The 19,658-nt window shown below is 38.6% G+C and overlaps 1 protein-coding gene across 6 annotated transcripts in view; it reads right to left on the bottom strand.

The window, feature by feature from the left end:
* The window catches only part of KDM4C (lysine demethylase 4C), a 411,129-nt gene that overhangs the window by 279,933 nt on the left and 111,538 nt on the right, over positions 1-19,658 (bottom strand). For all 6 annotated transcript variants that reach the window (XM_070375870.1, XM_070375869.1, XM_070375868.1 and 3 more), the window contains one exon: positions 18,499-18,636. In XM_070375870.1, the coding sequence (XP_070231971.1) occupies positions 18,499-18,636 (138 nt within the window). The remainder of the gene's footprint in view (positions 1-18,498; positions 18,637-19,658) is intronic.

Below are 19,658 nucleotides of genomic sequence, written 5' to 3'. Positions count from 1 at the left end.
AGCACAGCAATGGAGACACAGAGAAAGAGAACAAATTTATGGACAAGGGCTGTGGAAAGGAAGGAGAGGGTGAATTGAATGGAGAGAGTAGCATGGAAGCATATTTATTATCATATGTAAAATAGATAGGCAATGGAAATTACTGTATTACTCAGGGAACTCAAACCGGGCTCTGTAAAACCTAAAGGGGTGAGAAAGGGTATTAGATTGGAGGGAGGGGACATATATATATACCTGTGGCTAATTCATGTTGATGTATGGCAGAAATCAAACCAATATTGTAAAGCAATCATCAATCAATTAAAAATAAATAAATATAATTATTTTGAAAAGTATTCAGGCTTCCCTAGTGGCTCAGATGGTAAAGAATCCACCTGCAATGTGGGAGACCTGGGTTCAATCCCTGGGTTGGGAAGATCCCCTGGAGAAGGGCATGGCAACCCACTCCAGCACTCTTGCCTAGAGAATCCCCATGGACAGAGAAGCCTGGTGGGCTACAATCCATGGGATCACAGAGAGTCAGACACAACTGGGCAACTAAGCCCAGCACATAGAACTATCAAAATCTCATAAAAATAATGAGCCTAAGAATAATATTCTTTTATAACCATATAGCATCCCATTGATCTTTCTTCATTATATGCCTTCATTTTACACCACAGCTAAAATCCCCAACTGAAAACACAAGTAACTCTATAAATAGCATCTTTCCTTGAAGTTCAAACTTCCTTATCTTTATTCAGTAATCCATACAACTCCAGTCATTAGTTCTGCTCTGCAACTTACATCATAACATACAAATGGCATAAAATAGGCTAGCTTTGTCCTTTAATTTACTATAAATTTACTTTGAAGGTTTATTAGTGAATAGCACAAATACCCAAGCTGTCATCAGGCTACTCCTATTAAATTTACAGAAACACATATAGGCTTTGTAAAACCACACATATAGAGACTGGAACTGATCTTTAACAAGTTTTCCCCTCTTGCAAACTGCCCAGTCCCCAAGAGTTTATCATCCTCTGTTAAATGTATAGCTTAGTGAATGCATGAACATTTATAGTTGTGTTTGACTACACTCAATACCCATTTCCTTCTATGTCCTATTTCTGATTCCCCCAAACTGTAATTTCCTCACTGTTCCCTTTCCCAGCTTTTATCTCAAGTCAAGACCATTGTATTCGGACTGGGTTTGGTTTTAGTCACTGAATCTGGGAACAGCAGGCACAGAAACACCTTCAGACATGATAACATGTCCTGTTCTGCAAAGATGAATCCAAGAAAAAGCATCAATTTAACAGTAGTAGGTCCAGGGAACAGAGATAAGCAAGGACACAATTAAAGGAATACAGCTTCCCCAAGAAAGATACAGAGTTTTATGGGAGAGAAGGAATACTAAGCTGAACTCTGAAGGATGCTAGTTTCTTTCTGAAGCTTTCTCAAGACATCTTTACATACATGTAATCAATAACATATAGAATGTAAACCTGTTTAGGGAACAGCACAATAAAGTAAAGCTGAAGCGTAAGAGGGTAAACAGTGGGCAAAAGAACAGAAAAGGTAGGTCAAGAATCTGGAAACAGTAAAGGCCTTCTTATTCAACTGCCTGGACAGAGGAAACAGGGGCAAGACACCCTTATCCCGACATTATAAGGCAGATATGACATCAGTTCAGTTCAGTTCACTCGCTCAGTCGTGTCCGACTCTTTGTGACCCCATGAACTGCAGCACGCCAGGCCTCCCTGTCCATCACCAACTCCCGGAGTTCACTCAAACTCATCCCACCTAAAACCTCTGAGACTCCCACAAAGTGTGACTCTCAGTCCCGTTTCCCTGAAGTCACTAGCAGGGTAAGTCTCGATGAAAAGGACATCTACAGTTTCCTGCAGAACAATGGGAATGAGGAAGATTACATCTGTTTCATGGTCAGTATCTGGAAAAAAAGCAAGCCAGTGTATAGTGGTAGCTAAGAAGAAAAAAAGGACACAGGCTCAATCTTTGGTCATAGGTAAACACTGACTCCTGTAAATAAAAACACAAAAAATACTCCAGGACAATTTAAAAGCAAACAAAATGGGGATAACGTTTGGGAAAAATAAAGCCAAAGGTTCTTGTCCTTAATTTATAATAATAGTCATAATAATATTTTCAAATGTTAAAATATGAGTAGAAAATATAGGCAATTAAAATTATTCAGATTCTTTGGTAATTTTTAAAATGAGAATAAAAAATAAGATTATACTTCTTCTTTAAAAAAGGAAAATTATTTTAATAACAATCTCAGTGTTGGCAAAAAATCATTTTTGTGTTACTTGAGTACAAATTCTGGAAACAATCTGACACCATGTATACAAATACTATTTGATTCAATAATTACCCTTCTAAAACCATATGTCTTGAGAAAAAAGGAGGTTGAACAGCAGTTCATGCATAAAGCTCTTTACTACAGTATAATCTGTAATACTGCAACTTGTAAATAACCCAACTTCACAACAACAGGCAAACAGTTAAGTTAGGGTACATTCATATGATTGAATGCTCAGCTATTTTAAATAATATTTTTGAGAATTCAGAAGTGGTATGAGAAAATATTTAGAAATGATAAAGATACAGGCAAAATGTAAAATTATATACTTGATAATATTCCATTTTTTAAAAAATATTCTTATATGCATGACAAAAAGCTTAGCTTAGGGCAGTGGGTACAAGATCTCATCAAATCAACTCTGTCTACACTCACAGTTGAAGATAACTAGAAAACAGGACTGGTGCCTCCTCCCAAAAGTCCATCACAGGTCATTCTACAGCAAGTAACTAACAGATGTTGAATTAAAATGAATGCCAGTCTCTAAATAAATTTGGTGGACAATGAAGACACAAATGCATTGAAACCAAAGGGCCAGATCCACTGTTACACTGGGATCTTTGTCCACAGATCCCACTGAGTGACTGAGACAATAAGCAGCTGGGAGGTGGACACATGACATCCACTGAAGACAATTCCTTCCATAGTGATACCTGTTTGGCTTTCTCTTGTGGAATTTCCTTAAATAAGAAATACCACTTACTTTAAACCTTAATAATCATAAAGTCTAAAGGGGGCATTTCATGCAATGATGGGCACAATAAAGGAGAGAAATGGTATGAACCTAACAGAAGAGATTAAGAAGAGGTGGCAGGAATACACAGAAGAACTGCACAAAAAAGGTCTTAATAACCCAGGTAACCACAATGGTGTGGTCATGGTGTGGTCATTCATCTAGAGCTAACATCCTGGAGTGTGAAGTCAAGTAGACCTTAGGAAGCATCACTACAAGCAAACCTAGTGGAGGTGACAGAATTCCAGCTGAGCTATTTCAAATCCTAAAAGATAATACTGTTAAAGTGCTGCATTCAATATGTCAGCAAATTTGGAAAACCCATCACTGGCCATGGGACTGGAAAAGGTCAATTTCCATTCCAATGTCAAAGAAGGACAATGCCAAAGAGTGTTCAAACTACTGTACAATTGCACTAGTTTCACATGCTTCCAAGGTAATGCTCTAAATCCTTCAAGCCAGGCTTCAAAGATACATGAACCAAGAACTTCCACATGTACAAGCTTTGGGATTTAGAAAAGGCAGAGGAATCAAAGATCAAATTGCCAACATCTGTTGGATCACAGAAAAAGCAAGGAAATTCCATAAAAACATCTACTTCTGCTGCACTGACAATGCTAAGGCCTTTGACTGTGTGGATCACAACAAACTGTGGAAAATTCTTACAGAGATGGGAATACCAGACCACTTTACCTGCCTACTGAGAAACCTGCATGCAGGTCAAGAAGCAACAGTTCAAACCAGATATAGAACAACAGACTGGTCCAAATTGGGAGAGTAAAGTGTCAAAGCTGTATACTGTCTCCCTGCCTATTTAACTTAAATGCAGAGTACATCATGCAAAATGCCGGACTGGATAAAACTCAAGCTGTAATCAAGACTGCCAGGAGAAGTATCAATAACCCCAGATATGCAGATGGACACCACCCTGACAGCAGTAAGCGAAGAGGAACTAAAGATCCTCTTGATGAAGATGAAAGAGGAGAGTGAAAAACTGGATTAAAACCCAACATTCAAAAAATGAAAATCATGGCATCTGGTCCCATCACTTCATGGCAATAGATGGGAAACAATGGAAACAGCGACAAACTTTATTTTCTTGGGCTCCAAAACCACTGTGGATAGGTTACTGCAGCCATGAAATTGAAAGGACTCTTGCTCCATGGAAGAAAAGCTATGACAAACCTAGACAGTGTTATTAAAAAACAGAAACACCACTTTGTCGATAAACGGCCATATAGTCAAAGCTATGTGAGAGTTGGACTATAAAGAAAGCCGAGTGCAAAAGAATTGATGCTTTTGAACTGTGGTGTTGGAGAAGACTCTTGAGAGTCCCTTGGACAGCAAAGAGATCCAACCAGTCCATCCTAAAGGAAATCAGTCCTGAATGTTCACTGGAAGGACTGATGTTGAAGCCGAAACTCCAATACTTTGGCCACGTGATGCAAAGAACTGACTCATTTGAAAAGACCCTGCTGCTGGGAAAGATTGAAGGCAAGAGGAGAAGGGGACAACAGAGGATGAGATGGTTGGATGGCATCACCGACTCAATGGACATGAGTCTGAGTAAACTCCAGGAGTTGGTGATGGACAGGGAGGCCTGGCATGCTGCAGTCCATGGGGCTGCAAAGAGTTGGACACGACTGAGCAACTGAACTGAAGTGAACTAATGGTTTTTCTAGTAGTAACGTATGGATATGAGAGTTGGACCACAGAGAAGCATGAGTGCCAAAGAAGAGATGCTTTTCAAACTGTGGTGTTGGAGAAGACTCTTCAGAGAGTCCCTTGGACTGCAAGGAGATCAAACCAGTCAATCCTAAAGGAAATCAACCCGGACTATTCATTAGAAGGACTGATGCTGAAGCTCCAAGACTTTGGCCATCTGATGCAAATAGTTGACTCATTGGAAAAGACTCTGATGCTGAGAAAGATTGAGAGCAGGAGGAGAAGGGGGCGACAGAGGATGAAATGGTTGGATGGCATCATCAACTCAATGGTCATGGGTTGAACAAACTCCTGGAGGTAAGGGAAGGACAGGGAAGCCTAGCATGCTGTAATCCACGGGTTCACAAAGAGTTGGACACAACTGAGTGACTGAACAACAAGATTCATAAAGTCTGATTCAATCAATCCACTATTATGTCAATCATTTCCAAAAGGTAATCAACCCAAACTGCATTTTACCTATCTAAACAAAATTTAACTATACATATGCCTATTGAAATTCTAGGTTTTGTAACCTACCCGACCTCAAAATGTTTCTTCTAAAACACAGTGAATTGTATCACCCCAATTTTCCTGGTAAGTAGCTACATCAGTTGCTCAGTGACTGAGGATGGACTTCAGATTCTCCGCTGCACAACTCAAAGAGCAGATCCTTCTAGAAATACGGACCTGAGTTTCCAATTCCCTGTCTCCATGTTCACTTAGGCTGCTCTACCAGGTGCTGCTGCTGCTAAGTCACTTCAGTCGTGTCCGACTCTGTACAACCCCATAGACAGCAGCCCACCAGGTCCCCCGTCACTGGGATTCTCCAGGCAAGAATACTGGAGTGGGTTGCTATTTCCTCCTCCAATGCAAGAAAGTGAAAAGTGAAAGTGAATTTTCTCAGTTGTCTCCGACCCTTAGCGACCCCATGGACTGCAGCCCACCAGGCTCCTCCGTCCATGGGATTTTCCAGGCAAGAGTACTGGAGTGGGGTGCCACCGCCTTCTCCATCTACCAGGTGAGATCACCAATAAGAACAAACAGTAAAGTGCTAACAGGACCTGTAAAGGAATCTGTGTTCAGTACCAACACTTCTCAGTCCAGCCCCGACTGGCCGAGGACGTCACAGACTGACTTGACTTTGCCACAGACACTGTCCCTCGCAATAGCACCACCAAATACATCTGTGTAGTAACTGAGGAAAAAGTACCACGAATTGATCATAAGCCACCTACACTACAGAAATGCGTTTTAAGACACACTACTGTAGTGTAAACCTTTGCACAAATCTGAGATCAGCAGTTTATCTATTAAGAGGTCTTAGCCATGCTTATTCAAACTAAATGTTTTAGGATCTAGGATCCAGCTGTAATTTGGACGGTCCTGAGTGTAAATAGTATCAACATTCAAAAAACTTTTCTAAAATTTTCTCTAATCAAATGTGAAATACTAAAGCATGAAGCTACACTTTCCAAAAACTATGACCATGTACCTAAATGGATGTGGTTTTAGAGACATAATCTAGACACTTTAGAACTTAAACATTTACCATCAAGTCACTTTCTAGAACCAATGAGGAGGAAAATATGTAACAGAGAAGAGTTTCACACAGAAGTTGAGCAGGGTTTGGAACACCACTTTCTTGGTAAATCTTTCATCTATGCCTTCAATCTCCTGCAAAGACAGCCTCCAATTTGTTTCTTTACTGGCAGTGTAATGCTGTTTTTATTCTTTTTCAACTCTACTCTAGCATCCTCCCAAAACAGAAAAGTTTGCAAGTTAACTTTTTAAACATAGATGGTATATGCTCTTTGGTTGTTTGATTTTAAGAATGACATAAAATTAAGGGATATTTTAAGCACCATCTGCTCTCTTGCAACAATGGGCAATAATTTCCTGATTGTCTTACTTCATGTACGTGTTTTAAATCTAGAGTATCCTTTATGATTATTGCAGTTGGCATTTTCTTCTTTTATGTAGCCCTTCTTGCCTATATCTGTACTGAGCAACCAGGCTGGGTTTTATCCCCTCTTTGTGCCATTCCTATTTCAATTTCCCATTATCACAGAACTGTTGACAAAAGTCATTCTGTTACTTTTTTCTGTCATGTCTTCCAAATTCACTGGGCTAATCCTTTATGAGGACAGAGAAATGCAATTCTAAAGGAACTTATTAAAATTTATTTAACCAATCCAATCCTTCAAATATGAGGCCACGGTTAGAAATGCTGTCATTCAGTAAAACAGAAACTACGATGGCATTAACTATCTTCCAGTATCAACTGTGGTGGAATAAGCCGAGATGCTGGTGAATGCAGGGCCTGTCAACAAAGACAGGACTGGAAACGTGCGAGTGCACCAGGTCCACCTAGCCATCTGCTCAATGTGGGGGGAACAGAAACACGGCAGTGAACTAAGGTGTTTGTTTTCTAAGTCCTAACTTGTTAACAAGATCTGTGCAATGAACTCTTACGTACTACTGTGGTTCTATGGAGACCCTCAGAAAAAATCCATGGCAACCACCTGTCATACTCTACTGGGATAAGAGAGATGTTTCTAGTAAAAATCTATACTCTAAAAATGTTTTACTTACCATAAATGAAAGATTCATTAAAAGGAAAGATGTTAAAAAAAAAAAAAGACATTGAAAAACAATGTGAGCAATATTAATTGTGTAGATTTTTTAAAAGATAGAGACATATGCTAATAGTTTTGAAAGTATATATAAGAAGTTGTTTAAAAAGGTTTTACCTTTAAGGAAGGGACTGAAAAGGGTGCCTTACATATTTTTCTGTGCTTTAATTTTTTTAGCCATGGACATATATTAATTTTTAATACATTTCAACAAGGGGTAACATACTTAAGAGCCATCGTGATTTCCTTTCAAATAATTTTCTGTGAAAGGATTTTAGTACATGGGCACATCATAAGTTTCTCAATGATTTCCCTACCATTGGACATATTAGTTATAATTCAATTTTTGCTGATAAATCTAGCACTGTAACAATCACCTCAGTAAGTGTACTTTTGTCTTTGTAAATGTACTTTTTCCAATTATTTCTTAGGAGTGTAAGTAATGGCTCAAAGGGCTTAAAGACGTTAAGGGTTACTGATACACACCACCTACCTGCTTTTCAGGATGCATATGGCAATCATACCACAGCCAGCACAAAAGCAAGTGTAAGTAATGGCTCAAAGGGCTTAAAGACGTTAAGGGTTACTGATACACACCACCTACCTGCTTTTCAGGATGCATATGGCAATCATACCACAGCCAGCACAAAAGCAGAGTGCTCACTCTAACAAGTACATTCTCATGAGTAATGAGAATTATCCTTTGGTCTTTACTAACATGATAAGAAAAAGAAATCTTTCACTATTATGTGGAATACTACTGAAGTCTGAACGATTTTTCAATTTTCAAAGAAACAGGTTCTCACACTATTTCAACAATCAACAGAATCGTCCAATTTTATGTTAATTAATGCTTATAATTAAAGGACAGAATATACACTCCTGAGAACTGGGAATACAAGAAACACTGAAAATTATTTTTAGGCCACAAAAAATACAGTTTTTGAAAATTTAAAATACTGCTGGAAACAACCTATTCTTTTATCTTAATTCAAGTATGTAGGAAGTATGTAAAAGCCACGTGTGAACTGGAGTCAAACTTAGCATAGAAATCTACAACATTCATGATGGTTTTCTTTGCAAGGATTTATAACACATGGTCTTTCAAATTCAACACAGAGCCTGAGAGCCACAGTACGTCTGTGAACACATAAGCAACAGCTCCTTCAAATTCCTCCTCCCAGCAATCTGGCCTACAGAGCCCCAAATACTATCAGTTGATGTCACTTCTTTTCAGATGCCCTCAGTTTGGCAGAAAGTAAAAGTGAATGGATGTGAGAATTCAGTGGTAATATATAAAGCAATCCATCTGCCTGGCCTGCTGTGAGCACGTCTGCTGCAAATACTATCCCCACAGCCACTGCTGCTGAGCACCTTGGGCCTGAACTCCACCAGGCTTCCCCAAACAGTGTCAAGGAGTTCCCTGACTTAGAAATGGCCCATGAGGAATGGCTTTTTCAAAATGTACTCAGTGAGACAAGCATGCTGCTAGTTGCCTGACCCCCCTGTGGCCCCCATCCTGGTGAGGCACCAGTTAAAGCCTTCTTTACAGGAAGGAAACTATGGCTATAGAGACAGGTTATCCAAGCACCCCACACAGAACCAGAATTCTAATACAGGCCTACGTGACTGGGTTGGGTATTTGCTAGCTTGCACTCAAATTAGCCACCAAAACACTTTTATCTAGGCAAGAAATACTCTGGAAATGGAGCAATGAACACTTGTATTTCTGACAGAGTTATGAAAAATAAAACACTGGCCTTTCTCCAGGCTCTGAATTTGAACAGAATACTTTTGATCTCTAATCTGGTCTCTGTGTCCAAAGCATGGGCTTTAAGCTAGGTCTGGTCCCCTTATGATCATAGGCTGGCGACGCAGTGCTTCCTTGTCCTCTTCTAGAGAGACAAGCCTCCTGTTACTCTCTGAGGGCAAGCTGGAGTTTTCCTCTATGGTTCCACTAACCATACCCTCCTTTCTATGTGGCCAAGATCGGCCCACTAATTTGATCCATCATCACTGGAAAAGGAAGTGGGAGTTCTCTTAGACCTGCCAGGCCCACCTCTGAGCAAAGGTCAGTTCCCCAAACTGGAATTCTGAAAGAAAGATGCAGAGGAAGCACAACCTAACCCACCACACATCTCTCCAGTCCCCACCACAACTGTGCAAGACTCCTTATAGATTTAACTTCAGTTATTCTTCAGCACAACTCTAAAGAAGCTATAATCTCCATTTTACATATGGGAAAAAGGTATTTTTAACATTCAGTTCAGTTCAGTCGCTCAGTCATGTCCAACTCTTTGCAACCCCATAGACCGCAGCATGCCAGACCTCTCTGTCCATCACCAACTCCCAGAGTTTACCCAAACTCATGTCCTTCGAGTCAGTGATGTCATTCAACCATCTCATCCTCTGTTGTCCTCAAGGAGGTCAATTAAGTACTTGCTCCTATCACACAGTTAGTAAAAGGAAAAGGAAGAATTCAAGTCAGAGCCTGGCCAACCCTTGAACTTACTCGCCTTTACCACTGCACAACAATGCTTCCCTAGTACATGAGGAAAATGAAGCTCAGCAGAATGACATGCAACCTGAAAGGGACTCAAGACAGTCTGTTACTCTCTGGAGCATCAACCACCTTCATCACCCTGTGTCATCCCTTGAGTGACCCAAATACTAAGCAGACCATGGAACCTCAGGAACAACTTGAGCTTTATTTCTCATGAAGCATCTTGAAGGGAAATGCAAGATATAATTAATTTTATAAGACTAACTTCGATATTACAAATGGAACATTAAGCATGCTAAATTTTTCATCCTTAATATGTTTTTCTAGCCTTTTCCAAAAAGACTACAAAATAACAGCAATAATGGTAAAATACATACATACAATCCTTGCCCCCTATTCAACACAAATACTTGTTACTTATGATTACAAAAAAGACACTCCCCAAGATTAACATTTCATTTCCTCATATGTTTAATGACACTACAACATGAAGTTGAAACTTCCCTTACTCAACTACTTATTCATTTGTCATACTCAAGTGTGATAAAAATCAAAATATCAAACAATAAGGGAGACATAAGGCAATCATAAAAACTACACTCAGCATTATAAGCAAGAGGCATACAAATATTGACATTGTTCTCACTTAAGGACAGCACTTGGAAAAATGCAAACAGATCAATACAAATGAAAAACAAAAATAATGGACAGAATTAGCTGTGAGCACTAACTTTCACAAACAGCGCCACAGAGAATCAATCAGTGCTCTAAGCTATCACGTTGGAAATGATCCCTCCAGAGTATCTGGACAGTTCAGAAGACACTCTGGTTGTACCTTCTTTGTTTTAAAAAGAGGCAAAAAAATATATTACTAGGCATAGTTTGTAGGGAATAAAAGCAGAGTAAATTTAAAATACTAGGCATGGCTGAAAGAAGGAGAGAACCAAGCACTGGGCTTCTTTATTTTATCGGAGGTTTTCAGGATCTGCCAAATGGGGATACCCTTCCTCTTCAAATTGGCTAACACTCTGATTCTTATAATTGCCAAAGTGTGGAATTATTAAAACAGTAATAGAGATTAAGGGTTTTTTAATCTTAAGAGATCAAGGGTTTCTTCAACCATTCTTTATTACCTTTGATATTTAAACATCAACACCCTATTCAGCTGTTACCTTCACTACTTTTAACCTTCTGCTTGAGGAGGGGTCCTGGCATGAGAGAGGTCCAGGGCTACAGACCCCATGAGAATTTTCGGGCTACAACTCTCACAAGCAGTTCCGAAGAGAGGTGTGTTCACGCTTCCTATCATCTTGCTCAGAGCAGAGGGAGGACAGACTATGGATCCACAGATTTAAGTCTAATTATAGCCACTGACCTCAGAGAAATTCCATTAAAGCTTTCTTTTGATTCAAAGAGGTCATATCAAATGATCACAGAGGCAAAATTCCCACAACAAACTTCAAACTGGGCATATACACGTCGCCTTTGTTTTGTCAGCAAAGAATGAGTATCTTGAAGGAAAGGGAACAGTACCTTGGTTGGCGTGCCTTATTTAAGAAGTCTGAAAATTCACACTTAGCTCTTCCACTGAGAAAGAAAAAGCACTGTGTGGCTGGCACCTATATAATCCACCGCATCCAATGAAACGAGTCCAGAAGGGTACAGGGTACTAGGGGGCCAACCTTCTCCATCCAATCTCAGCCTCACCATCCTCATTTTATGCATCATCCCAACTCCTTGGTTTGAGAAAGGGGGCTAGCGGAGGACAGTGCATGCTGAGTCGCTTCAGTTGTGTCTGACTCTTTATGACCCCAAGGACTGTAGCCTGCCAGGCTCCTCTGTCCACAGTATTTTCGCAGGAAGAGTACTGGACTGGGTTGCCATGTCCTCCTCCAGGGGATTTTCCCAACCTAGGGAAACCTAGGGATTGAACCCGTGTCTCCTGCATCTCCTGCACTGGTGGATTCTTTCACCACTGAGCCACTGGGGAAGTCCAGTAGAGGACAGAAGATATCCAATAATCTCTAGACCAGCACAGATGGCAAGAAGTAACATATATAAAGTGCCCTACATCAGGTCTAGCACACTGTGAACAATCAATGTCCGATCCGACTACTATCAAATCATATGAAAGTAGAATGATTTAAAAACTAATTTTTCTCAGTACAGTGAATATGTTATTCAAAAAGTCAACTTACTTTTTAAGGTATAGAGTTAACTAAAGCCTCAAAAACAGGTATTACTTTGATTTCGAGTTAGCGATTAGACACCAGTATCATAAATTATATACCTGCTGCTGCTGCTGCTAAGTCACTTCAGTCGTGTCCGACTCTGTGCGACCCCATAGACAGCAGCCCACCAGGCTCCCCCGACCCTGGGATTCTCCAGGCAAGAACACTGGAGTGGGTTGTCATTTCCTTCTCCAATGCATGAAAGTGAAAAGTGAAAGTGAAGTCGCTCAGTCGTGTCCAACTCTTAGCGACCCCATGGACTGCAGCCCACCAGGCTCCTCCGTCTATGGGATTTTCTAGGTAAGAGTACTGGAGTGGGGTGCCATTGCCTTCTCTGAAATTATATACCTAGTTCCACTCAAATCCCATAATCCAGCAAATTAATAAATTAGCACTAAATGAAATCAGGCTCCCCAGCCCTGAGGACTCAAACCCCAAACGTCTCTCCTGCAGACACAATCTATATTAATCACTTGGCTTTCCTGGTACGCTACTTGACGTCTCAGATTTTCTGAATCTAGCAATACTGTATTAGAATACAATGGGGACATAATGTGAACCTAATCCTAATCTCTTCTAAATACATAAATACAAACTCCCCAGTTTGAGTACAAACTCCTAAGGACAATGACTTCATATGCTTCTTTTTCTCTATATGGTATTTTCCCTTCTTCCCTTTACACTCTTGTTTTTAAAAAAAAAAAAGGCCGAGGACAACCACTCATCAGCACTGCTGTGTTGTACCACTAGGACCCAAGTAACAGAAGCCAAGTGAAGGTAAAAAGATAAAATGGAGAATATGAAACCACTTAACTCTCGAAGTTCATATTTTATGTGACAGACCAGACACTAAAATTAGAATGCCAAGAACTGTTAAATGAGCAATGTTCAACAGTCCACATTTACTTTACTTCACAAGCTGTAAGAACAGAGAAATGTCACTGTACTAGTATTCTGTGATCTAAGGCATATTAAAATATAACCTTGAGACTCACTGTTAAAATGGTTCATGATTTTTTTTAAAAAGACCACCCCAAGATTAAAGATTTTTTTGGATGAACGCTACCTAATTTAGGAAAAAACAAATTTAATTTTAGAAAAGATTGAAATATAAAAAAAGATAAACCCATATCATGGTTCTTATATGCAAGACAATTTAATAGCTGAAATTCCTTTCAGGTTAAAAAGAAATCAATTTCAACATTCTACCATCTCTTTTTAAACTTGTTCAAAACAAGTTTGAGGATTCAAATGTCAGAATGCTTTTAAGTTAGATGGTGAAGTAACTCTCTTGGAGTTCATAAGAGAACATTCTCAGCTTTGCAGTGCAATTTTTCAACTTTCTGGCATATCATGTTAATAGATTATCACTTAAAGTAAAATTAATGCAAAATAAGAGATATCATTCTGGAGTCACCAACTATTACCTTTCCTTCCAAGAAGATAATGTTATTTACTGTGCTGTAGATAAGTCTGTCACACTGCACATACTGTCATAAATACACTGCTTCTGATGGTGTAGCCTAGATAAGACTGTCCCCCAGACAATGATTCTTTTTAACTCAAGAAAATCAGTACAGTAAATAACTTTTCTTCCCTTAGAGACAATCACAGTGCTGGAGGCTGCTGCAACACAAAAACAAAATATCCTCACAAATGTCTCCAAACAGTCAAGCTGAAAATCTAAGCCAAAGTTTCATTTAACAGCCTGTCAGTTTTTTGATGTGAAGCTAATGAATGCAGTGGCAAACAAATCCATCAAACCTAACATCAAAACAACTGCACTTCATCCCACCAAACAGAAAAATGAAATACAACCTGCAGGCCAGCTCTTTGATCCAACCTAGCCAGGAAGCAGACCTGTGAATGCCACAGCTGCTGAGCAGAAGTAACCATGGACTCCATCTCACCCCAGAAAGAAAGAATGCTCCAGAAGCAGAAAACATTCATCTCAAATATGCACAAATATCTTAGTTCAACTGCTATGCAATCTGGCGGATATTTTAAAATCTCTAGTAGAAAAAAAAGTATACAGTATTTCACTCTAGATTACTCTGATATTCAAAGCTAGAAAGATGCCTAAAATAAATAACTGGATGGTATGTTCCACTCATATTACAGCTCTGCAAAAGAGGTTTATTAAAAGCCCTTCTGATCATTATGAAAGCTCTTTGAAGACAAAGAAACAATTCCTTTTGTACAAGCGTGTAGCACAATTCCTATTTCAGAGAAGAAACTTGAGGGGCACTCACCAAAGTTGAACTCCGCCTGATACCAGGCATATGGGCACAAGGTCACCTAGAACATTCCTTTTTTTTTTCAATGAAAACCTTAAATCTGATAAATGAAATGAGGAGTAAGAATTACAGAACCACTTTCTTAGGTAGGTGGGTCCTCTTAAGGCAAGGCTGTTCTCTTCTGCAGTATCATGCAGGATTTGGTTTGCTATATTTGGCAGGTCAAGGCAAAAAAGAGCTGAATGATCCTGAAAAGAGATGGAAAGATAGGAACAAGAGGAATACCAAAGTTGGGGGCTTTAGCAGAAATTTTAGAAATTTCTAAAGGATAGTGAAATTAAGTTGTTGTCATTGCTCACACCATTTTCTGAAGACCTGTTCTACCATCTACGCACAAAAGAAGCCTTATATAAGAGATGAGGCAGTTTGGGTAGATGCTATAATAAAGGGCCATCTCAATTAAGTGCTGAAAAATGGGGAATACACTGACAGGCAATGGAATATCCACATATAATAATTATTGCTGCTATTATTATTATTATTTAGTTGAGAACATCAAAGGTTAAAGAATCTGCTGGAATTTGGAAGATGAGTATTTGGGAATAGCACAAATACTGTGATGGATATTCTTTTTAGTCAATTTTAGCTATACCTTAAATGGAGGGAAGGTTTCATGAACAAATACCACATACCAAGAGATCAGTAATACATTCAAAGGAAATCCACAGAAACCCCATCTCCCATCCTGCTCCAGCGATGCCACCAGCGGTGAAGCAGCCAAGAGCAAAGGAAGCAGTCCTGGCTGCTCGGCACTGCCAACACTACTCTCACTTCTGGCTCCCATCAAACAATTCAGCCTCCAAGGGATAAATTCACAGAAACATACACAGTGCCTGGCATACAACAGTTAGGCTCTACCTGAAAAAACAGAACTCTCTCCCCACCCATATTAAGTCACTTGAATGGCTTAAAAGGTCCCTAACCAAAGCTTGTTGGCTGCTAAACAAAGACCACCAATATTATTGGTGAGCCTGGGGTTATCTTTTCAAAATTATTTTTTTAATTAAAAAATAACCTCTTGTAACAGCCCTTTTCTAAGTTATGGAAACAGAAATATTGGTTTGTAATATACAAAATATTATCAGTTGAGATTCTTCACTCTACCCCATGTTAATTAATGCTGCACCAGACGCTTTATCAGATGCTTTTACATAGTCAAATCAACATGTGACAGGTAAAGCAGCAGTCATTTCCCAGTGCTTCAACTACAAAAAAGTACACCATTTTTTAAAAAATTATCCCCCTAAATGTATAACTCATTATCACTTGTGAAAAATAACTCTTTTAAACAGTTATCATTTAGAATGAATTAAAGAACACAAAGGATTAAGACAAACAAATGTGGTCATTCTCAAAGCTAAAATTTGTCTTTTAATACAATTCATAATTAATTTCTATACATTATATTTTTCTCCAGCAAAACACAAAAATGTCCAATTTACAAATTTTCCTAATCTTAGGAAATTACATGTTCATACACATACCCATACACACACCACAGTAAATCCGTAAGGCTGCCTATAGAAACAGACTTGAAAAAAATCAATATATATCACCATGTCAATTATTAACTGAAAATCTCTGATGTAGGCAGAATGCTGCCCCCCACACTCTCACACCCAACTTGGTCCCACCCCTAACAGCAAAGATACCCGTATCCTAGACCCTGCAATCTGTGAAATGCTATCTTTTATGACAAAAGGGATATTGTGGATTGCTTGCTCTGAAATGTAGGGGACCACAGCAAGGGACCTGAGAGAGGCCTCTGGGACCACAGCAAGGGACCTGAGAGAGGTCTCTAGGAGCAAAGACCTGGCTGACAACAGCAAGGAAATAGGAACTCAGTCCTACAACCACAAGGAACTAACAGCCAACAATCCCACTGAGTAAGTAGATTCTCCACCAGAATCTCCAGTAAGGAAAGCAGCCCTGCAAAAACATTGATTTTGCTGGTGAGACCAATGTTAAACATATAACCTACTGGACTACAAAACAGTAAAAAGAGTATTGTTTTAAGCCACTAACTTTATGGTAATTTTATGGAAACTTGCTACAGCGCCAATAAAAAATTAATACATTATTATTATTATTATTATTATTATTATTATTATTTAGGTGAGTAGCACCACCTCACCAAGAGTAAGAAAAGGGTGGAGACAACATATAAAATCATGTCCAACACATGTAACTATGACGAGTTTTAAATTAACTGTCCAACACTGCATTATAGCCACTGAACATTTTGTCATATCCTCTGACTACAGTGAATGATATAAACCAACACAGCATGAGTGGCTGTCTACATACCTAAGTTTTCCACCCCGACCCCCACAACAAATCTATGGGGTAAAGAGGTATTTTTAGTTTATAGAAAGAAACAAAAAGAAGACATGACTTTCCTGATATTCTCTGGTTAGCAAAAAGAAGAGCTGGGCCTCAGATCCCTGCCTCCCCCACCATGGCGCTCTGCTTCCTAAACAATCCCATACAGCTCTGGGCTTATCAGCTGAGACTTCAGAGAGGTTCACTATCAACCTCTCTTACGTGGTCACACTCCACTCCTACTTTGTCCACATGGAAACTCAGGATAGTTTAGACTTGGGGAGAAGCCAATACTTGGAACTATGATGAAACTGAAAGCTATAGTAAACAAGCACAAACTGATTTTGCTGGCGATTGAACAGCTGGGATAGTTGACTTATTATGTCAGTGACTAAAGATGCAAACCATAAAATAGCATACCTTTTTATAACCTCAGGGTTATGACACTGTTTCGATGTAGACATTGGCATTACTTTTCTGCAAAATAACGGCAGTAGCTGGCCAAGGTACATACACTGAGCTTTCTGGTTTGTTTTTTTTTTTACATTAGGTATATTATAATAAGAAGGATGTGAAAGAAGTAGTTCAGTTCTACTCCTTTCTAAATTACCCCTCATAAATAAAAATTACTCAGAACAGAGAAAGTCTTCTAATAGCAGGAACTTTCTTTTATGTTATGAATTCACTCAAACGCTTGAGCTGCCAAAGGGCTATATTCTTATTTTAAAATATTATGCAATTTTCTAAATGTGCATGTAAAATAAACCTAGAGTTGTCCTCCCTGAATATATTTCTGTCCCCGTTCACTCAATGGTTCCACACGAAAGTTTTATCATGTAGAATGAATAATATTTGCCTGGACCATGCAGGGGCCACAATAGGCCACATAGACTCTATGTGCCATTTTCCACTAAATATAGGGCAATTCTGCATACTCTGTAAAACACATAGTTTCATTAAGAACCTACCCTCTGCCAGCATGCACCTCTCTGCCTTAAAATCCACAGGAAACGAAGTAACCTAATAGAAGCTACTGTCACTTTGAAAATGCCCTCTATTTAACTCTGCAGGGGGGCAATTAATAAAATTTAACCCAGTTGCTTGTGAATGAAAATACAGTTTGTGAACTAAATTAAATATACTGAGTAGGAGACACAAATTTTTGTATCAAATTTAACATGAAGATATATTTCTTGTTAAAGTATGTTCTATATTATTACTTTCAAGAAATTCATTTCTGCGCTAAGGGCAGTTTTAATTATTTCTTCTTACCATCTTTCCTTAACATCTTGTTACAATTTTACCAGACACTTTCCTCTGTAAATAGCTGTTTTTGAAGCCATGGACTGAACTCTAACATGGAAGGTGCCAAGTCCACCTAATGTGGAATCACAGGAAGCCACTGGAAAAATCTCACAAAAAAACAAACAAACAAGATGGCCTTAAGAAAGAAAGCAAGCCTCGGTTGCATAAAATTACCTCTCAAAGTAAACTGCTCCACATTAATTTCAAAACAAAAAAATGTTGCTACAAATATTAACACAGCCTATGTAAAATAAATATATCTGTCTCAAATAAATTACTATGGTCACAGGCACACAACATCACTGAGGAGAAAAATAAATGCTGCATGTGATCTTAGCTTTCCCACTATAATAACCAGAATACACGTTTAATTTATGCTTTATTTTTTGAAGCATAACTTACCAATTTAGCAACTTTCCCATAGTCAATCCATCTGACAGTAGCAAAATTTGTAGATTCTGCACAGTTGAAACCATGATTAAAACCAGCATGGTAGCCATATGGGAAAGTGATCATAAATTCTCCAGCTTCCTGGGTGATCTGCAGGGTAGAGGATGTATAATATTTCCCAATTATAAGGCATCCCAAATTGCAAATACAGTTAAAATATATTTCCTATTTAAAAAAAGACAAAAAAAATGTTATCATGTCCAAGCTATACTAGTATTAAAGAAGTGCCCCCAGATTCTTCACTTAATTCTTTAATAGTTTTTCAGGAGACTTTTAAAACTTTTCTAAACAGATGACCCTCTGCCAATAGTCCAATCATTCAGCCCATAAGCAGAGAAGTTATATTTTATTTGAAGATGTCTGCTTTATGTTATTCAAAAAAGTGTTCATAATAGCATTGAATACATTTTAATACTTAAAAATTCACATTACTGGAATTATAAAACAGGACATATCACAACTGACATTTTTCAAGTTATAGCTATAAAAATTTTGGCAACACACACTGAATGTTATGGATTCTTGTTGCTAAAGAGTTGACTGTACTTAATAAATTGTCCTTTCATTATACTTGGAAAACATTCAATTAACTATTTCATTTAACAGTAAAATTTCCATCAAATAATTATTCAAATATATCTACAACATATAGGTATGTATGTGTGAGTGAGTGCATTTGCAAATATAATTAAAATAGCTTGGGTCAATCAGCCATCAACCTAAAAGCAAAGACAAAAATGTATTCAGTCCATTCCTTTTAAAGAAATCTGCTTATTTTTTTTTTCTACAATCACCAAAACATACAAAACACACCAGGAGCTATGGAAGAACAGCGAAGTTAAATTTATCAATGTTTTTTTAAACTTGTATGCTCAGTACTAGAGTATCAAATCTGTAACTCACTGATTCATTCAGCCACCTTCGTTGGAGAAATAAATATGTAAGTATGCACCTATGTGGAAACACATAACAGACGCACTGTATAAATACATGTGCACACACTGCGCTCAGTAACCATTACAGGAATGCTAAAATGGTGTGTGTGGAAGTTCCAACAATTGTCCTGCCCAACAATTCTAAAATGTAGCTCATCACCCCTGCCCCCTGCGACA

The sequence above is a fragment of the Bos mutus genome, chromosome 8, assembly GCF_027580195.1.
Source record: "Bos mutus isolate GX-2022 chromosome 8, NWIPB_WYAK_1.1, whole genome shotgun sequence".
NCBI lineage: Eukaryota > Metazoa > Chordata > Mammalia > Artiodactyla > Bovidae > Bos > Bos mutus.
The sequence above is the reverse complement of the archived record's forward strand: the minus strand, read 5'-3'. Positions and strand labels throughout refer to the sequence as shown.